Here is a 17977-nt window from a genome sequence, read left to right on the forward strand (position 1 = left end):
AGATGAACTTTCACTACTGTTTGGCAGGCCTGGGCCTTCTCTTCTACATAAGAACAATCTGACTCCCTGGGTTTTGGCTCCTTTGTGGATGAGGTCAGTCGTCACCACTGTCATTTCAATGCATGGTATGTACAAATTTCTTTGTCCTTGGGGCTACCAAGACAGTTCCACTGTGTGCCATTATGTTTGCACCCCATTGTATTGTCTTCTTTTATTTATTTATTTATTTTTTTTGAGATGGAGTTTCACTCTTTTTGCCCAGGCTGGAGTGCAATGGCACGATCTCAGCTCACCACAACCTCCGCCTCCTGGGTTCAAGCGATTCTCCTGCCTCAGCCTCCCGAGTAGCTGGGATTACAGGCATGCACCACCATGCCTGGCTAATTTTGTATTTTTAGTAGAGACGGGGTTTCTCCATGTTGGTCAGGCTGGTCTTGAACTCCCAACCTCAGGTTATCCACCCGCCTCGGCTTCCCAAAGTGCTGGGATTACAGGAGTGAGCCACCGCGCCCAGCCCCCACTGTACTGTCAGAAACCTTTTTATAAGTCACATTTTACTCACCTTTATACCTTCAGTGGAATGGGTATTCACCAATGTCAGGCTGAAGTGACTTGAATAAAGCTAAGCCAATGGATGCAGCACAAGGGACCTCCTTACCTCATAGAGCGTGATGACCCCATTGGTCTCATTGGGAGGTTTCCACTGGATGTAGATCTTCTCCTCAAAGGGCCCCCCTTGGATGGATTCTAGAGGAACAGCTCCTGGAACTACAGAATGGAAAAGTTATGAACTTGACGTCACCTTCCACATCATTTCTCTAGCCCCACTAACCTAGAACAGGGGTTGACAAAGTTTCTATAAAGAACCAGACAGTAAATATTTTAGGTCTGATGGGCCGTACATTCTCTATTGTAACTACTCAACTCTGTCATTTTAGCACAAAAATGGCTATAGATAATCCATAAATGAATGGGTACAGTGGTGTTCCAATAAAACTTTATTTATGAAAACAGGCAATGGGCTGGATTTGACCCATAGGCCATAGTTTGCTGACCCATTTTCAGAAGGCTGATCAGGCTTTTCATCAGCAGACTGAGCAAGTCGGTCTATGAACTGAACCTGATAAGGGTAGAAAGGACATGAGCAGTTTCCAGTTCTGCCAGAGGTGGGAATCTGAAAGGAGGTCTTTGCTTCAGGGGTGTCTAATCTTTTGGCTTCCCTGGGCCACACTGGAAGAAGAAGAATTGTTGTGTGCTACACATAAAATACACTAACACTAGCAATAGCTCATGAGCTAAAAAAAAAAAAAAAAAAAAAACAACAAAAAATTACAAAAAAAATCTCAGAACGTTGTAAGAAAGTTTATGGATTTGTATTAGGCCACATTCAAAGCCATTCTGGGCTGCACGCAGCCCAGGGGCCGCTGGTTGGACAAGCTTGCTTTAGGATTTGTATTTGAGAAATGCAAAGTGAGCTTCCCGTCATCTTACCAAGCATCATTTTCTTTACTCTGCCAAGTTTTCTCTAACTTTAGGAAGTGCTTCGTCAGTTTCCTGACTAATTCCTGAATCCAACATGAACTATGTGGTTTGAAACCCCAATCCAATTAGAAGAAGCACGTCTTGCTCCAAGAAGGCAGCTAGCTTGACTTGCTGTTGAGTCCCAATGCCTGGCATGAAGTAGATGCATAATAACTATTTGCTGGTTGAATGAATAGGTGAATGAATGACCTATGCCAGCATTTTGCCCTAATGAGTGCAACCTTTCCTGGGGCTCCTTCTGTAAGCCGATCAGCCTTCCTGCCAGCATCCTCCTGCTGGATTTCACTATTCTTACAACAGTCTGGAAGATGGTGAGCCAGAAAACAAATTATTCCCCAAACTTTCTGCCATAACCCCTTAGAAATAATGAATTTCAGTAAATTGTTACCAGATCTATTTATATTTTGGCATTATAAAAGCAGGTACTTTCACTAAGCACTTACACTTGGACTAGAATTTTACCTACATTATTTCACTTAAGCGACAGAACAGCTCTGCCCAGTAAGTATTATCTCCTTTGTGTCAATAAGAGAACTGAGGCAGAGAAAATGGAATAACTTGCTGAAGGTCATATGGCTCTTAAGTTGTAAAGAGGGAGCTAAACACCTGTCTGTGAGTTTTAAAGCATATACTCTTAATCATCACGCTACGCCTCTCTACATATAGCCTTGGCCATATGTTGCAATCAGTTCTCCTTTGTTAAAATATGTTCAGTTTTGCTCATTATGGACATGATACACAGAATTTGTTGAATATTAAGAATATATAAAAAGGTTAGAAAAAGAAAAAAACAAAATTACTCATAATTCAAATGTTCAAAGATATTTTCCAATCTTTTTATGCATATAAAATTTTATTTAAAAAAAGATATGCCTATTCATATATATATATATTATTTTTTAAAAACGTTAACTCCTACTGTGCATATTGCATTGTGACCTTATTTTATCACTAAAGAAATTGCAGACTTAAAAAAAAAAGGGTGTTCTCTAGGGTCATACATTTTAATGGCTGCTTAGAGAGGGTGTTGCCCCTTTATAGTCACTGATCCTTTATTATTGGGCATTAAAGTTGGTTTGAATTCTTCATGACTTTGAGCAATGCTGGAATGAGCATGCTTATAGGTAAGTCCGTATGCAACTCTGCAGATAGCCGTTAAGATTAACGCTTCGGAAATCAACTTACTGGGCCAAAGTAAATGAACTATTTTTAAGGCTTTTGACATATATTACCAGATTGCCTTTCAGAAAGTTTGTACCATTCTGGACTCCCCAGCAGAAGACGATGTCTGTTCTTGCCAACACTGACTATTTAAAAAATTAAGTGCATGTGTATGTGTATCTTTTTTAGAATACTGGAGAGTACAGATTTTGTTTTTAGTTTAATGAGCCATTTACATTGCTTCTTTTATGAACAAATTATCTATACCTTGTGCTCATTTTCCTGTATGGCTCTTCATTTCTGCTCATCTTTGTCTTACGGGCTTGTAATTGTAATTTCATTTTAAGGACATAAGCTTTCTTGCATAGGTTGCAAATATATTTTTGCCAGTTTTTTGTTGGCTTTTAAAATCGTTTATGTATGCAGAAGCTTTTAATTAGTCAGGTATCCTATTATTTTCCCTTATCCACCCTTCCTTTCCAGAAATATTTATTATGTATTTAATATGATCAAGGTACAGTGATGGACAGTAGAGATGCACCAATAACAACAAAATAGAGGTGAGCTCTATCCATGATAAAGCTTGTATTCTGGAAAGAGAGACAGACATTAAATGATTATACTCAAAATTAATTCATTACATTTTTTTAAAATCAGGACTCTGACATAAAGGGATATGGTACTAGGAGAATTATTAAAAGCAGGGAAAAACCTAGAATGGCAAGTTAGGATATTAAATGGCACACAGATTAGAGTTGCTGGATAAACAGAGTCACCAGGGCAAAATGGGGAGGAGGTGTTGTAGTGTGGTGGATAGCTTTGTGAGGTTAAGGGTGGAAGGAGAAAAATCAGTTAGGAGGCTGTCTTTGTCATCCCGGGGAGAAAGAATTGTAACTTGGACTGGAATGACAGTAGTGTAGAAGAGAAATAGATTGTATAGGAGATTTGGACTCAGAGGATGGCAATGTGGAAGATCAATGGACTGTGCAGGAGATCTGGGGATGCTAAACTAACATGACTTGATGGTGATAGATAAGAGTGAAGGATGGAAGGGATGTGTCATGGAGAACTGTAACCCTTTTGTTTTATACAACTGGGGGATCAGAATGCTGTTTATAGAGAGGGAGCCTTAAAGGATGACCAATTTTGGAGAGGAAGCTGGTGAGCTCAGTTTTTGTCATACTTTATTTCAGGTATACATAGAACATCCAAGTGGCAATGTTGAGTAGCAGTTGGATATGGGAAGACTGGGGCCAATGTTTGGAAATGGAAACCGTGGGCAGGGAATAGATGGCAAGAGTATAGAGCAGAGAGAAAAAAAAAAATAGGTCTAAGACTAAGTGAAAAAGAACTCCAGGATTAAAAATTAGGAGGAAAATGAATGGAGAAACTGGGAGTCAGTGTTCAGAGAGGCAACCAGAAAACCAGGAAGGTGAGCTGTCATTGTAGCATCCCAGGAAGGAAAGAGGCTCAAGAAGGTATCGGTCAGCAGTCACAAATATGGCTGAGTAGTCAAGTAAGATGTGGTTTTAAACTTGCCCATTGAACCTACTGTCCTCAAGGTGACTCGTGAGCCAAGCAAGAGTAATTTAAGGGAGAATGTTGGCATCACAGGTCATCCTGAAGAGGGTTGAGAGGAGAGGGGAAGGTGAGGTGAGGCAAGTAAACAATACTGGCTGTGAAAAGGAGGGGAATTCAAAACATAACAGGAATGACATATAGAGCCAAAATCATGACTCTCTTAAAGATAAGAGAGGTTATGATTAAAGCAACCAAGAGAAAAAATTCAAAATAGAGGCCAGCCACGGTGGCTCATGCCTGTCATCCCACAACTTTGAGAGGCCAGTGTGGGCAGATCACGAGGTCAAGAGATTGAGACCATCCTGGCCAACATGGTGAAACCCCGTCTCTACTAAAAATACAAAAATTAGCTGGGTATGGTGGCACGTGCCTATAGTCCCAGCTACTCTGGAGGCTGAGGCAGGAGAATTCCTTGAACCCGGGAGGCAGAGGTTGCACTAAGCCAAGATCATGCCACTGCACTCCAGCCTGGTGACAGAATGAGAGTCCATCTCAAAAAAAAAAAAAAAAAATCAAAATAGAAGAAAGAAGGAGAAGAGTGAGAAAGAGAGAGGAGATAACTGACAGTGGTAGGGTCCTGAAAGCAAGAGCAGGGGTGGGTTGAAAGGAGGGTTCTCTCGTTTTGTGAGAGAAGAGGAGACGATGAAAATGTGCTAATGCTTTGTAGGGAGGAACTGAAGTGTCCGAATGGCTCTGTTTTCTTGAGAAGTGGGGTGAAGCCATCTACCAAAAGTGTAGTGGGGGACAAATTGCATCAAGAATTTGGAAAGAGAGGAGAAGCTTTAATCATGGAGAGTGGAAAGTAAGCAGAATAGAGAGATGAAAATTCTATTCATTCACCCGAGGGTCTATCTGGTGGAAACTGAGGAGGGTCTGTTTGATGGACGATAAGAAGGGTCTATCTGATGAAGATTGTGAGCATAAAACTCAAGCTAATAGATCTTGGTCTTTCCAAATTGGAGAAAATTCTCTTTTTCACACCAGATCAGATGAATGGAAAGGACAGATGAATAGTTGTTTTATAATTTATTTATTTTCTGGTTTATTCCCATCTTTTTCTTTTTATACCTGACACTTTAATATTTCTGAAATTACTGTGTATATTATACATGGTAGAAATCTAACTAGAATTCCTTACAATTTTCTCAATTGTAAAGGATAATTAATTGACCAGTCAAAACTTTCCCCGGTGATTTAAAATGCCATCTTACCACCATATTAAATTACTTTATATTCTAGCATATGTTGTTTGGTTTTCTGTTCTATTTCACTGAGTTGTAGCTTTTACTGTGACAGTATTTCTCTGTTGCATTAAGATGACATGTTTTGATACTTGGTAGAACAAGTCTTTTTATTATTCTTCTTTTGCAAAGTTTTCTGAGGTACCCCTACCCATGTATTCTTCCAGAAGAATTGAGGAATAATTTTATAAAATTTTAATTATATTTCATCAAAAATTTTACTGCAGTTGCACTTTTTTTCTCTTTTTTGGGAAGCAGAGAGTATCACTTTGTAACATGAGTCCTTCTATCCAGTAAACCATATAAATCTTCATGTATTAATGCTTCTTTTTATGCCCCTCAGTTAAAAATGTTTTTCTTTTATTTCTTACAAATTGTATTTCTAGGACTTTATTATTGTTCGCATTGTTTTTGTATTATATTTAAAAGTTTCTTTTATAGTGTTTTGCATTACATTAAAAAGTATACATAATAATGTATGAATAGTTTAAGAATAATTATTAAATACACATGTGCCCACTATCTGTTCTAAGAAATAAAACACTACTGTACTATCGAAGCACTTTTTATGGCCATCACTATTGTCTCCTTTTTCCTTCCCCATCAGTAAATATATAAATAAATAAAAACAGGTACTACAGATACTATCCTGATTTTTCTTTTCTTTTTTTTCAGACAGAGTTTCACTCTTGTTGGCCAGACTGGAGTGCAATGGCGCGATCTTAGCTCAATACAACCTCCGCCTCCTGGGTTCAGGTGATTCTCCTGTCTCAGCCTCCCAAGTAGCTGGGACTACAGGCACCTGCTACCACGCCTGGCTAATTTTTGTATTTTTAGAACAGATGGGGTTTCACCATGTTAACTAGGATGGTCTTGAACTCTTGACCTCAGGTAACCTGCCTGTGTTGGCCTCCCAAAATGCTGAGATTACAGGTGTGAGCCACTGAACTCGGCCTGAATTTTCTCTTAATCATTCTCTTTATTTTTATTTGGAGTTCTAAATATATACATATATCCCAAGACAATATATCATTTAGTATTTCTTGGTTTCTTTTAAATCTATGTGGATTGAGTGTTTTCTATTATGTGATTTGCATTTGTCACTCATCATCATTTTGAGACTCATCTATTTTGATGCACATAGTTGTATTTAATTCATCTCCATTTTATGAATATATTCTTATTTATTCCACCATTCTATAGCATATGAACTTTAGAGTTGTATCTAGGTGGGGCTTTCTTAGAATATAATTTGTTGGAATATTTTTGTATATTTGGTTGAACATATGTCAAGATTTTACTAAGGTACACTTAGGAATAGGGAGTCTATTCCTATGACCCAAGGGCATATCTGTCTTTGTTTTTACAGGGTAATGCCAAACTGTTTTCCAAAGTGGTGGCAGCACTGCCCCAAGCAATGTTCTGAGAGTTACTACTTCTCCACATCTTTATTAACATTTGGTATTATCAGTTTTTAAAATTCTAGACCATCTGGTAAGTACAAAACGATACTTCACTAAGGTTTTATATGCTTTTACCTATTTACCAGCATCTTTTAATGTTTGCTGGACATTACTGTCCTTTTCCTGTTGATCTGTAAAGATTCATTGTATATGTTTGATACTGATCATTTTATTGGCTATATGTGTTACTGAAAAACTTCTTTTGTGTCTTGTGTTTCTCTTTATGTTACCTTTGAATATGGATCAGTTCTTAATTTTAATGTACTCAAATTGATCAGATTTTAGTTTTTGTATGGGAGAAAGAGAGAGAAAGACAAATTTAGTAGCAGACACTGTTGATGGCCTGCCTATATCCCACTGAATAATGCTTACTGCAAAATACTAATTTACCTAAATGCTGTGGGAGCCAACTTGTTCTCCACATAGAGAAAGCAAGAAGTGCCAGAGAGTTAATGCCCTGAAAACATCCTTAAAGCAATGAAAGACAGGAAAGTGATGGATGAACATCCCAGTTTCCTTACTACTTGGTTGGGTAACTCTGAGACATGTTTTACTAGCACTTCTTAAACTATTTCAAACACTGAAACCATTGTGATGATGACAATGATAATTCCAAATCTACCATGGACTTATGCTATCATAAAATACAATGAAAATAAATTACTAGGGAAGTAAAATTTTAAAGTAAAAGTGAAACTGAAAAAGCAAAAAAGCCTGTAATCCCAGCACTTTGGGAGGCTCAGGTGGGCGGATCACGAGGTCAGGAGATTGAGACCATCCTGGCTAACACGGTGAAACCCTGTCTCTACTAAAACTACAAAAAAATTAGCCGGGCGTGGTGGCAGGCGCCTGTGGTCCCAACTACTCGGGGAGGCCGAGGCAGGCGAATGGCGTGAATCTGGGAGGCGGAGCTTGCAGTGAATTGCAGTGAGCCAAGATAAAACCACTGCACTCCAGTTGGGGTGACAGAGTGACTCTGTCTCAAAAAAAAAAAAAAAAAAAGAAAGAAGAGAAAAGAAAAAGCAAAAAAGAAAAATAGTAAGCTTCTTTTTAAATACTTTCCCTTTCTGTGCTTGTCTTGTTATGGATTAGAAAGGGTCAATGATCAGTGCTGGTCCTTGGACCACACGTGGAATAGCACTGTTCTAGAACTCAGTCATTCACATGGTAATTTTTTTGTTAATATATTTTGTATGGACTTTCTTCCCTTTCCTGTCTCACTTTCCCGTCTCACTTTCCCTCTTTCTTATGAGTGTGTCCTGAGACCATCTCCTAAATAAACTACTTCCATTTGTCTCAGGGTCTGCTTCTGAATAAACCCATACAAGAGTTTTAGTCAAGAAACACTTTTTCTATCCTGAAGTCATAAGAATATTTTTCTAAATTTTCACTGACATCTAAGAGTTATTCCTTTAATAAAATGTCCTCAACTCATTTACAATTGTGTTACTATGTATAACATGAGGTAAGAATCCAATTTTAATTCTTTCTCCTTATCCTAGGGAGATTCAAAAAATATTTTTAATTCCTCAATTGATCTGCCTGATAACTTTAACTTCAGTCACATTTCCACATATGCATGGGTCTACTTCTATGTTCTCTCTATTATATTCAAGTGTTTCTAGTAGACTCTCCCTGTATCAATATCACATCTTAATTAACAATAAAGTGTAAGTCTTGTTATCTGGTAAAGTCTACTACTTCGTACTTCATGTTCAAGACTATCTTGAGTACTCTTACCTTTTCTCCTTACATAAACATTTTAGGACTAGCTTGTACCTTTTCAAAAAATGTTTGATTTGGCTGGGCGCAGTGGCTCACGCCTGTAATCCCAGCACTTTGGAAGGCGAAGGTGGGTGGATCACGAGGTTAGGAGATCAAGACCATCCTGGCTAACACGGTGAAACCCCGTCTCTACTAAAAATACAAAAAATTAGCCGGGCGTGGTGGCGGGCGCCTGTAGTCCCAGCTACTTGGGAGGCTGAGGCAGGAGAATGGCGTGAACCCAGGAGGCAGAGCTTGCAGTGAGCGGAGATCTGGCCACTGCACTCCAGCCTGGGTGACAGAGCGAGACTCTGTCTCAAAAAAAAAAACAAAGAAGTTTGATTTTTGAATTTTAGTTGTATGTATTATAGATCAATTGGGAGATAATATCATGTCTTTATAATAATAAGTTTTCTGATCCATGAACATGGCATATCTTTTATTTAGGCCTTCCTTAATGTCTTTCAGTGCTTTATACATTTATATGTGCATCTTGAAAACTTATGTTAAATGTATTACTAAATATCTTACATTTTTATTGCAATTGTAAATAATGTCTTTAAGAAAATACCACACACTTGTTAGGTTAATAGAAATGGAATTGACTTTTTAATGTTAATGTCATGGCAAACATGCTATATTCTTATATTAATTCTAATAATTTGTTTGCAGATTTCTTTGGGTTATCTATGTAGAGATAATTCTAGCATCTGTAGTTAATAATAGTTTTGCTCTTTTCCAATCTTTTATTTTATTATCTTCAACAATAGCCACCAATACAGTCTTTAATAGAAATGATGATATGTCTATCTCCAATTTCAAAGATAATGATGATATTGTTTCATCTTTGAGTATGGTGTTTATAGGTTTTTTTGTTATCTTTATCAGGTTGAGGGGGTCATTTTTATTCCAGGCATACAAGAATATTTTACTTTTTAAATCACGCTGAGAATTAACTGATGCTTTTTCTGTATCTACTATAATGATGATATGTGTTTCTCATCTCTTAGTATGTTACTGTAGTAAATTACACAAACAGATTTACTAAAGTTAGACTAACACTAATTTCTTAAACGATTCTTTGCATATTTACACAGTTTTGGATTGTTTGCTAATATTTTGTTTAGGTATTTGCATATATTTTTTCTCATAAGCTTTCCTGCTTTTAATATCAAGGTTACAGTCTTGTCATAAATTGAAGGGGGAAGTGCTTCTTCTTTTCCCTCTCTCATAAAGTGTGTAAGATTGGGATTACAAACTCCTTGAGTGTTTGACTGATTGCACTTGTAAAGTCACCGGGGACTGATGTGTACTTTGTTGCAAAAGTTTAAATTACTGATTCTATTTCTTTATTTGGTGTAAAACTATACAGAATTGTTTTTCCTTGACTCAAGTTTTTTCATTAATATTTTGCCATATCACCTAAATTTTACATTTATTGGTATAAGATTATATACACTATCATCGTTTATCTTGGTTACTGCGAAATAAAAACAAATGCATAAAACAAACATCTCATTAATTTTTCAGTACTGAACTTCATATCCTGACCTTGCTTTTCTTTACTGTTTTCACTCCTTAAGCACACGTCCCTAAACACGATAGAGTTTATCATCAAATAAATAAGAACAGTAAATAGTGCTAAACTCTTTTACGAAGGCCAGTCTGGGAGAACTACTACCTTTACAATGTTAACTTCCATTCCATGAACATGTTCTATCCCAGGATTTATTCAGATATTCTTACTAAGCATGTGTAGTAGTCTTTTTGTTTTGTTTTTAAAAATATTATCCCTTGCTTCAATTGTTAGGGGGTATTTGCTTTGCACTATAAGATTCGTTATTTTTAATAAGAAGGAAAGCATTTTTAGAAATCTGTCCAGTAACCTTTCCGCATGCAACCTTCTAAGAAGTGGTGTGTGACGGTCTGGTTTAATGGGTCATTCTGCTGCTTACCATGTAAGTCCTTATTTTAAATATTTCCAACTCACAGGGAAAGGAAAGAATTTAGATATATTCATGCATTACTTGGCTGGATAAGGGGTCTGTCTGACCTGTGGGGCAGTGGTATGAGGGGCAGGTAAGGAAGGGAAATATTAGGCAGCAGGAAGATTCTCCATGGCAAGATGGCGTTTTAGGTGTTTTGAGGGGCAGCCTGAAGTTGGTTACCACAGACACTGCTCCTTCCTGTAATTGTTTCTCTACAACGAGATCCTTCCATTGAAGCCCTCTTTTCTTATTTGCCATATGCCCTGAATGTAGGCTTAGAGGGGGAGCTCTCGTTCTCTGCATAATGGACTAGCAAATAAATAAAGATGACCAGGGCACTGACCTCTCTCCATTCCCCACTCCCATCCACCAGCTCCAAGGCCCACTCCTGTTTTTAGCATTGGTTGGTCAAAGTTGGAGGTACTTACGCCGATAGACTTGGAAGTCCTTTCCTCCAATTCCCTAAGGGGTTTTCTTTCCAGGCAGTCTCTGCAAAGTCATCTCTTTCCCATTTAGGACTCCCTCCCCCACGATGTCTTGCATTAATTCTTTCAGGAGCAGTCAGGGCATCCTCTTAGAGTTCTCAGGGCAGGTACAAAGGTGTTTTTCTCTGTATTTCTTTAGGACAGTAGTTTAAGAACGGTGATCAGATTGGCATTTCTAATCAAAACTCTTATTTTCATCACTGAGACCTAAAAGGCAGTATTGTGGAATTAAACAATGATCACGGGTTGGAGCCACACTGCCTGGGTTTTTGTCCTGTTCCCACTACTGTATTACCTTGGCCAAGCTGCTTAACATCTCTGTGTCTCACTTTCCTTACTTTAAAATGAGGATAAAAATACTACCTACTATATAGGTTGTCCTGGGGATTCAATATGTTAATATACACAAAGTGCTTAGCTAGGTGTCTGGCACAAAGAATACTATATATGTCTGATCCTCCCCCTGGCCCCATTGCATTCTCTGAGAACAGCTCTAGGGTAGCCTGGAGATCACTAATTTGATTTTTTGTAGAGACAATTAAGATTATTGCTATTTCCTGTGATTTCCTTACCCCAGTCTGCTCTATCCGAATGATGTTATATTGCTAATCATAGAACCTATATCTTCTCATAGCTTACTGAGCTTTCTACGATATTCTTCTGATTTCTATGGTAAATAATCTTAAAATCTATTTTTTCTCTGAGGACTCAGAATTCATTCATTCAATAATGTATTTATTGTGTCCTTATTTGTCCACCTGGCACTGTTTTTCTAAGTGCTTGGGAAGCAGCAGTAAGCAAAACATAAGGAAAAATTCTTGTCTCTGTGGAATGCATTCTAGAAGACAGATAAAACAATAGTGAAATATACAGTACGTCAGATGATAATTGCTAAGGAGACACCTGAAGCTGGAAAGAGGGACAAAGAGTGCACTGTAGGAGGCTTCCAGTTTTTAATAGAATAGTCGGAGAAGAGCTCGCTGAGAGGTGACACTGGAATAAAGACTCGAAGAAGCTTGAACCGTCCTGGTTATTTGGCAAAACACTACTGTAGCCAAAAAGAATGGCAAGTGCAAAGGCCCTGAGGAAGGGATTTCCCTGATATATTTGAAGAGAACGATGACTGAATTTGCATAGTGAGGCACAAGTATCAAGAGATGACAGAGAGGCAAACCAAAGTGGGAATTCTGGTCACCTGGAGCATGTGAGCCACTGTAAGGCTTTGGGTTTTTAATCTCAGTGACACGAGAAACCATCAGAGGGTTGCGAGCAGAGGGAGTGATATGATTTGCTTTGTGATTTAACAAGATCATTTTGGTGCTGTGTTGAGAAAAGAATGCAGGGGCCAGAGCTGAAGCTGCAAAGATGATTTAGAGGCTGCAATAATCTGGGTTGGAGAGCACAGTGGTTTGGACCTGAGGGGTAGCAGTAGAGGCTGTGAGAAATGGTCAAGGTATTGACATATATTGCAGGATGAACCAATAGAATATGTTAGATGTGGGGAACAGCAGGGCTGCTGCTTTGTACAAAGCCAGGGGGTCTCAATCAAAAGCAATAAAAGGTGAAGAGGTTCTCTTCTTCCTTTTTTGAGACAGGGCCTTGCTCTGTCACCCAGCCTGGAGTGCAGTGGTGCAATCATGGCTCACTATAGCCTCAACCTCCCGGTCTCAAGCAATCCTCCCACTTCAGCCTCCTGAGCAGCTGAGATCATAGGTACATACCACCACGCCCAGCTAGTACGTGTGTGTGTATGTAAAGATGGGAGTCCACCATGTTGCCCACATTGGTCTCAAACTCCTGGGCTCAGGCAATCCACCTGCCTTGGCCTCCCAAAGTGCTGGGATTACAGGGGCGAGCCACCATGCCCAGCCAAAAAGGGTTTTCTTTGGAGATGTAAAAGCCAGGGCCTCAGTTCTGACACAAGTGAGAAGTCAAAGTTTTTGGCTCGAGCCGCTAATAAAACAGAGTTGCCATTTACTGAGATGGGGAAGACAGTGGGAAGAACAAGTTGAGGGATGATCAGAGGCTCAGTTTTGAATGTGTTTAATTCCACGGGCTGATTAGCAATCTAGGTGGAGAGGCTGAGAAGACAGCTGGATAAATGACTCTGGAGGGCTGAGAGAGGGCTGGTCTGGAGGTATCAATTGGGAAAACTATTAACATATGGATGGATTTCAAAGCCAGGAGACTGGAAGAAGAAATTAGGGAAATGAATGTGGATCCAGGGTCAGCAAACTACGGCTCTTGGGTTGAATCCAACCAGCTGCCTGTCTTTGTAAATAAAATTGTATTGCAACACTGCGGCAACCATTTGTTTATCCATTGTCTCTGGCTGTTTTCCTGCTACAATGGCAGCATGGAGTAGCTGCTACAGACCCTCTCGTGGATAAAGCCTATACTTTAAGACCTGGCCAACCTCTGGTGTGGATACGAACAGGAAAGAGTCCCAAGAATTGGGCCAATAAGGTTGGGATGTGATATGGTTTGGCTGTGTCCCCACCCTAAATCTCATCTTGAATTGTAATGCCCATAATCCCCACATGTCAAGGGACAGAGCAGGTGGAGCTAATTAAATCATGGGGGTGGTTTCTCCCATGCTGTTTTCATGATAGTGAGTGAGTTCTCAGGAGATCTGATGTTATTATAAGTGTTTGGTCGTTTCTCCTGCATTCATTCTCCTTTCTGCCGCCTTGTGAAGAAAGTGCCCTGCTTCCCCTTCACCTTCTGCCATGATTGTAAGTTTCCTGACGCCTCCCAGCCATGCTGAACTGTGAGTCAATTAAACCTCTTTTCTTTATAAATTACTCAGTTTTAACCAGTTCTTTACAGCAGTATGAAAACGGACTAATACATGCTGCTTAAAAGGAACCAGCAAACTGTAATCCCAACATTTTGAGAGGCTGAGGTGGGAGGATGGCTTGAGGCTGGGAGTCTGAGATCACCTCGGGCAATACAATGAGACCCTGTCTCTACAAAAAAAGTAAAAATAAAAATAAATAGGCCATGCACGGTGGCTCATGCCTGTAATCCCAGCACTTGGGGAAGCCGAGGCTGGTGGATCACCTGAGGTTGGGAGTTCAAGACCAACCTGACCAACACGGAGAAAACTCCATCTCTACTAAAAATACAAAATTAGCCAGGCATGGTGGCACATGCCTGTAATCCCAGCTACTCAGGAGGCTGAGGCAGGAGAATCACTTGAACGCGGGAGGCAGAGGTTGTGGTGAGCCAAGATCGTGCCATTGCACTCCAGCCTGGGCAACAAGAGTGAAACTCCATCTCAAAAATAAATAAATAAAAATAATAAAATAAATAAATTAGCTAAGCATGCTTGCACATGCCTATATGTGATGACACATGCCTATATGTAACTATCCCACATGTCCTAGCTACTGGAGAGGGTGAGGTGCGAGGGCCATTTGAGTCCAGGAGTCAGAGGATACAGTGAGCTGATCACACTACCGCCCTCTAGCCTGGGAGACACAGTGAAACCCTATCTTTAAAATAAAAACAAAGAGGAGAAGCCACTGCCGAAGGAGGAAATCTAGAAGTGTGTGATGAATTGGAAGCAAAGTACAAAAAGTGTTTTAGGGAGGATTTAACAACCAGCTGTGTCAAATATTGCCAACTGGTTAAGCAAGAGGATCTGTCTCTCTGAGTAATGACTATCGGATGTGGTGACTTGAAGGTCACAGGTGATCTTGAAATAATTGTTTTGGTGGAATGGCAGGGATCTGAGCTGGTTGAATGGATTCAAGAACAAATAGAAAGAATGGATGCATAAAGAGGCGATGGAACAGCAGCTTGAGGAGAAGACAGAGCTGGGTGTTTCTGTTTTTTGATGTAATTTTTTGATGAAAAAATTTTTTGATGTAATTTTTTGATGAAATTTTGATGTAGGGTGGAAAGGGGACAATTGCTGGAGCAATGACATTGAGTTAAAAAAGTAAGTGGGTTTTACTGCATTAAGCAGAGAAACTTGCCTTTATTTAGAAAACAAATGGTTCACCCATAGAAACAGGGAGGTGAGGGGGAGGTCGAATAGGGCAACATTTGGACAATGAGAGCTGGAGGGAATTTCTTTGAATGGTTTCAGTTCCTCAGTCTATTAGGTAACAAGGTCATCTGTGGAAGTGAGAACAGGTGGATGTGCTAGAAGTCTGAAGATAGAAATATTCTTTGGGAGACTGGAAGGACGAATGGGCCAGGGAAAGACAGTATTACCAGGCAGCTTTAAAAGCCAGTTCCAGTGGTGCCTCTGGCTTCCAAATGAGAGTGGTTAGCACAGTGGTGTGCAGCAGCTACAGAAGGAAAGACCTAGCACAGACAGGGAATCAGATGGAGCTAGGGTTGTGAATAGCTGGAAATGAGAATGAGGCTGAGGTGTTGCGGGAGTATGCAAGGATGTAACTGGAATGATCAGCCAAGGAATTTAAGCTGGGTAGAACAGGGAATGAGGGCAATGAACAAGGTAGCAAGTCCTAGTGGGGCTGAATTTTTGGAGCTACAATACTAGAGGGAATAAACTGAAAAGAGAAGAGATGTGGTCAGAGTGAAATGTTTGAAAATGAGATTACAGAGGGGTTAGAGGTTACTTAAAAGTGGCCTTTTGCTCAGGGCAAACGGAAATTTTGCATAGATCTCTTGTTTTGTTTTTCCCGAACACCCTGAAATAAAAAGCTATCTATGATGTCCGATGTTGGCCACACACCACTTAGCAAAGATCTTGGCAGAGAGTAGGTTAAGGGCTTTACACATAGACTTTCATGTCCTACAGCCTCTGTAGAGAGGCATTTTACAGATGGGGCACTAAAGTGTACAGAATGCGAATCCTTTAATCAAGGTTGCATAGTGAAGTAGTGGATGAAGCCTGGATATAGCTCAAACTCTTCTATTTCCAAAGCAATTACCAAATCACCCCTTTCTTCTATCACCTGGTAGATCTGTGGGTCCAGAACGCTGAAAGGCTGTCATAGCATCTTAAAGCAGCAAAATCAGGATGTCTCACCCCAAGTAAGAGGCTCCTTCCACCCACCACATTGCCATTCCATAGTCAAGATGTCCTTTACAATGAGATAGACTTACTTTCCTTTGATTAAACTAGGTCTCTCTCTCTCTCTCTCTCTCACTGTAAAAAGACTTCTTGGCAAAAAATTCCTTTTTTGTCTTATCTTCTAATTCGATGTCCCTTTTCCATTCTTTTTTCTTTGTAATTCTTTAATGAATCCACATTTTCCCTTTCCACAATTTCATTTCTTCTTCTACCTAACAGCATGGAACTTTCCATCCTTTTGACAGAGTTCTACAACAAAGGTTAATTACTTTATAATTTCATTCTCTTAAAAAAAAGCACACTAAAATTGCTAATTTTAACTATGCTTCTTGTCAGTGGGTTCACGTAAATTCACTGTAATTAAACCAGATGTTTTCTTGTGCCTTAAAGTCAGGTGGTAATTTAAGGAAAATTTTCATTTCAACATAAAGGAGGACAGAGTGTTATCAAGGGAAGTTTTCTCCTCTCCTCTCCCCTCCCCTCCCCTCCCCACCTCTCTCCTTCCCTCCTCTCCTCTCTGTATCTCCATTTCCACAACTGAAAAGGGGTTAAGAACGGTGAACTTTGGGGGTAGATATGAGAAATATCAAGGTAGTATATATAAAAGCAGAGAGCCCTGCACAATTCAACAGGCATTTCCCTTGATACTTTTCTTGTCTAGGTCATTTTTTTGGTCTCTCCACTCCAGTTGCCATATTTGCTTTTTCATTCATTATAATGAGGCTTGGAACTAACTTAATAAGAGAGATTTAGAATTTTAGTCTCATATTTCCCAGTTGTGTTGGAGAAAGTATATTTGTTCCAGATAAATCTTTACATCTTAATTAACTACAGCCTTTTAATTGAACTATACGGTGGTATGCTACTAAATGTTTCACAACCTGCTCTCCAGGGAAAAATAAAAACAAAAAGTTTGCCAATTTCCACGGTGTAAATATTTCCACCATGGTTGATTTGAAGCAAAGAATGTGGCACTACTGAACTTGGAGGTGGGAAGAGATGCAAGCTAGTCTGAGTTAGCTTTGAATAGAGCTAAAAGATGTCATACATCTCCCCCTTCTTCACAAACAATACCCATTAATGGGACACTATGGTGTCATGAAAAGCACATAGATTTTTATGTGGGATGGTCATTTATTCATCCATCTATTCATTCAACAATAGTTAATGAGCCCATACTATGGATGAGCAGAGTGAACAACATGAAACAAAGTTTCTATTCTCATTAAGCTTATATCTCTTATAGAGAGATAATAAAGTAATCAATATACAGCATGAGGCAGAGAAAAATAAAGCAGAGAAGAGTGGTAGAGGTTTTGGCCAGGTATAGAATTATACATTAGGTGGTCAGGGAAGGCCCTTCAGGTAAGATTTTGAATTCTATTGATTCCTCCTCTGCACAACTGTATCAACAGCATCTACATCAAATTGTTTGGGAACTGACTGTAAAAAGGGAGAATATCAGCTCAACGCCTAGCTCACAGTGGGCATTTGAAAAACATAATTGCATTTCTCTTTACCCTTTATAATATCTCAAGACCACCTTTGTAAACATCTCAAATGTACTGAGCTCTAATAAAGTGATGCCTTCAGGACTCACTAGGGTGTGAATAGCTTTCACCCTTACACTAAATGACTCTGGACTGCTTTACTTATTGCCTTGTTGTTACTGCTTTTTCTGCTTTTCCTTTCACTTTTC

At 39.3% G+C, this 17977-nt stretch overlaps 1 protein-coding gene across 1 annotated transcript in view; it reads right to left on the reverse strand.

Moving 5' to 3' along the window:
* The window catches only part of PTPRT (protein tyrosine phosphatase, receptor type, T), a 724687-nt gene that overhangs the window by 381726 nt on the left and 324984 nt on the right, over positions 1-17977 (reverse strand). Inside the window, exon 5 of the mRNA XM_011996484.1 lies at positions 659-768. Within this exon, the coding sequence (XP_011851874.1) occupies positions 659-768 (110 nt within the window). The remainder of the gene's footprint in view (positions 1-658; positions 769-17977) is intronic.

This window comes from Mandrillus leucophaeus, unplaced genomic scaffold (assembly GCF_000951045.1).
Source record: "Mandrillus leucophaeus isolate KB7577 unplaced genomic scaffold, Mleu.le_1.0 Scaffold516, whole genome shotgun sequence".
Lineage (NCBI taxonomy): Eukaryota > Metazoa > Chordata > Mammalia > Primates > Cercopithecidae > Mandrillus > Mandrillus leucophaeus.